This window comes from Salmo salar, chromosome 14 (assembly GCF_965601325.2).
Source record: "Salmo salar chromosome 14, fSalSal1, whole genome shotgun sequence".
Taxonomy (NCBI): Eukaryota; Metazoa; Chordata; class Actinopteri; order Salmoniformes; family Salmonidae; genus Salmo; species Salmo salar.
The window spans coordinates 92,634,525-92,638,126 of NC_138304.1; the positions used below are offsets into that span (position 1 = coordinate 92,634,525).

General features: G+C 42.3%; 1 protein-coding gene across 1 annotated transcript; it reads left to right on the forward strand.

The window, feature by feature from the left end:
• Positions 1–410: 410 nt before the first annotated feature.
• LOC106570476 (GATA zinc finger domain-containing protein 1) lies at positions 411–2,370 on the forward strand. Its single transcript, XM_014142864.3, has 5 exons — positions 411–823; positions 1,000–1,122; positions 1,226–1,285; positions 1,419–1,602; positions 1,769–2,370. Exons 1-5 carry the CDS (start codon positions 644–646, stop codon positions 1,957–1,959), a joined length of 738 nt encoding a protein of 245 aa, XP_013998339.1. The 5' UTR covers positions 411–643; the 3' UTR covers positions 1,960–2,370.
• Positions 2,371–3,602: the final 1,232 nt, after the last annotated feature.

The window sequence follows — 3,602 nt, forward strand, 5'->3', positions numbered from 1 at the left end:
TAGAGACATGGTGATTTTATGAGCGTAATCAGATCGAAAAAATGATGATGTTATTGTCACTGAATTTATTATGTACTAATCGGATTTGTTAAACATGTTCAATTTGTAGTGTTGGCCAATTCATTGTGCTAATATCATATGCTAATTAGGTTCTGACCGACCCGCCGATATTAGCTCAGAAAAGATTTGGGCCGAGGCCAAACATAGTTGACGAACCCTCAACAGTATGTACTCCTGTTTAAGAAAAATATGATTGTTGTTGTTTTTTTGCTTCCTTTTTGCTAAGAAGTAGCTGATAGATAGTTTATAAGCCTGCCTGTTAGATAAATATAATACCTAGATATAAGGCTGTCGATACACGCCACCACAGTAGGTGGAGCATTACACTTGGCTTAGTGCGGCCCACACTAGCTAGCTGAACTTGAAAGAAGAAGACATTTTTACAGACTGGTTAGCTAGCTGTCTGGGCTAAATCGATGTAGCCATTTGTGTTGTTCCTTTAGATCTAGCTTAGTGCTGGTTGTATTTGCATGCTGTAGCTGTTTGTCTAAGTCCGTCCGTAAAGAGCGGATTTGTTGTTGTTGCTGATGTTGTTAGCCAGCCTCTGCGTTCATTTCGCTGGCCTACATTTTTTTCTATCAAGATGCCGCTGGGTTTGAAACCATGTTGCGCTGTCTGCAAAACAAACTCATCGTCTATGTGGAAAAAGGGAAACCAAGGAGAGATTCTGTGCAATAACTGTACGGGGAAGAGCACCAGCAGTGGAGCATCTGGACCCTCTGCGTCCTCCAACACACAGCAGAATAATGGCGGGGGCAAGCAGGTTTGCGCATATAAAATATACATAGGCCTGCACTGCACTGCGCTCCCCTTAGTGGCTGTACCTCCATACTGTTCTACTTCCAAAGCAAAGCAGAGATCAATCATATAGGCATGTGTGATCCACATTGTCATCCTGATGGAGATGTAATACTGGTATTTGACACATCTTGCCCACAGTCTAAACAAGAGATCCACAGGAGATCAGCACGGTTGAGGAGCACCAAGTACAAAACCCCTGCTACCGAAAAAAAGGTCTCTACCAAAGGAAAAGGAAGAAGACACATCTTCAAACTAAGAAATGTCAGTACCATTGGTTCAATACACAGGAACTCTGTTGTCTTTGTGTTGGATTGTCAGACAATTGTTCTAATTGTAGCGCTTCAAAATGTGATTTCTTCCACAGCCAATCAAAGCACCAGAATCTGTTTCCACTATCATCACATCAGAATCAGTCTTTTATAAGGTACAGTATGTTTACTTTTTTTTAAATCATTCAGTACTGTATGTTAGCAAACATAAACATATCTGTTTATATATTGTATGCCACAGATCTGTTTAACTGTCAGCAATAGTTATCATCTTTTGTCATTGTGCAGGGTGTGTATTATCAGATAGGAGATGTCATCAAAGTTACAGATGAGGATGATGGGAGGCCATACTATGCACAGATCAGAGGTTTTGTCCAGGACCAATACTGTGAGAAGAGTGCAGCCTTGACTTGGTTGATACCAACCCAGGCCAGTCCTAAGGACCTGTTTGATCCTGCCACTTACATTGTTGGTGAGTGATGATTGAATTTACGTCACATTTTTGAAAGTTACATTTGAGAATACAGAAATAAGTTATGTCTCTTTGCACATTGTGTAAATGTGAGTAATGTCACAGTAGACTCAAAGACCACAACTAGCCGATAATGTTTCTGTTACTGATTATCTGACTTCTATAGGTCCAGAGGAGGATTTTCCCAGGAAGATGGAGTACCTGGAGTTTGTGTGCCACGCCCCCTCGGAGTACTTCAAGTCCAGGAGCTGTCCTTTCCCCACCATTCCTATCCGTCCAGAGAAAGGCTACATCTGGACCCATATTGGACCCACGCCGGCCATCGCTATCAAAGAATCTTTTGGCAACAGCAATTAGCTGCTGGGCCATTTACCATGAAGATATGAACTTTGTCTGTTAGCTTGCTAACGGACGCATGTACATTTTTGTAATATAATGGAGACAAGTTTTAGACTGTATAAGACACATTATTAGTCTTTGAATGTGGAAACTGTGGATGTTTACAAACCAATCTAAATGTAGCATCTTGAACAGTACGATAACTACCCATGAAATGATCATCCAGAGATGACACCGTCAGACATGGGATTGACTTTTATATTCAGTAATGTGGAAAATACATTTTCAAAAGTTTTGTCTACTAGAATGCTTTTAAAACAACCAACTTAATTTTCTTTAGACATCTGTGTCATTCATGTGAAGTGTTTAACGAATATTAGATCGAGACCAACTAACATTTTTAAATAAAGAACATTTATTTAGAAATAAGCTGTTAATAGCTTCCAAGTTATATCCCTTTGAGTATATTTTTGAGACACTGTGAGACCTTTATGATCATTTACCCCCCCACAAATCTCCAATCTTTTTTATAAAAAAAAACAAAATCCCCCTTGATTTCACAGTACATTGTCAACATTGAGCTGCATGTGAATGTGAAACCTATCATTATCTTTGAGGTCATTTCAGCTAATCAGTGAAGCCAAATGGCTGTTAAAAGTGTGTTCAGCCTGTGTTGTGGTGTGTGCTGGGAGTTTTACTGTATCCCGCATCCACATGTGTAGAAGAAGACGGGTAGGACAGCTGGCTGTCCATGGACAGCCTCATGGCTGCATGATGCATATCCCCCTGCTGGAACAGGTGAGGGGATGCTGTGTTCGAGTTGAGGACATGAGCCCTAGGACCATGCCTCAGGACTACCAGGCCTGATGACTCCTGGCTGCCCACAGTCCACCTGGTCTTGCTGCTGCTCAAGTTTTAACTGTTCTGCCTGTGGCTATAGAACCCTGACATGTTCACCGGATGTGCTACCTTGTCCTGGACGTGCTGTTTTCGACTGACTCTACCGCACCTTCTGTCTCGACCTCTAAATGCTCGGTTATGAAAAGCCAACTGACATTTACTCCTGAGGTACTGACCTTTTGCACCCTCTACAACCAGTGTGATTATTATTTGACCCTACTGGTCATCTATGAACATCTTGAAGAACAACCTGGCCTTAATGGCCATGTACTCTGAAAGGTCCTCTTCCGGCACAGCCAGAAGAGGACTGGTCACCCCTCAGAGCCTGGTTCCTCTCTAGGTTTCTTCCTAGGCTCCTGCCTTTCTAGGAAGTTGTTCCTAGCCACCGTGCTTCTACATCTGCATTTCTTGCTGTTTGGTGTTTTAGGGTGGGTTTTTGTATAAGCACTGGCTGTGCCGGAAGAGGACTGGCCACCCCTCAGAGCCTGGTTCCTCTCTAGGTTTCTTCCTAGGCTCCTCCCTTTCTAGGAAGTTCTTCCTAGCCACCGTTCTTCTACATCTGCATTGCTTGCTGTTTGGGGTTTTAGGGTGGGTTTTTGTATAAGCACTTTGTGCCATCTGCTGATGTAAAAAGGGCTTTATAAATACATTGGATTTGATGAGCCTGACACACAACTGACATTAGTAACAGAACAGTGAATAAAAGTTATAGACAACTCCAGGAAGAGTCATTGAATCTATTGAGCACCCATAAGGCTCTG

Excerpts from the sequence above, each read along its gene's own strand:
- LOC106570476 (XM_014142864.3), top strand. The coding sequence starts at position 644 with ATGCCGCTGGGTTTGAAACCATGTTGCGCTGTCTGCAAAACAAACTCA. Across the intron at positions 824-999 it reads ATAATGGCGGGGGCAAGCAG|TCTAAACAAGAGATCCACAG; the intron begins GTTTGCGCATAT and ends TCTTGCCCACAG. Across the intron at positions 1,123-1,225 it reads ACATCTTCAAACTAAGAAAT|CCAATCAAAGCACCAGAATC; the intron begins GTCAGTACCATT and ends TTTCTTCCACAG.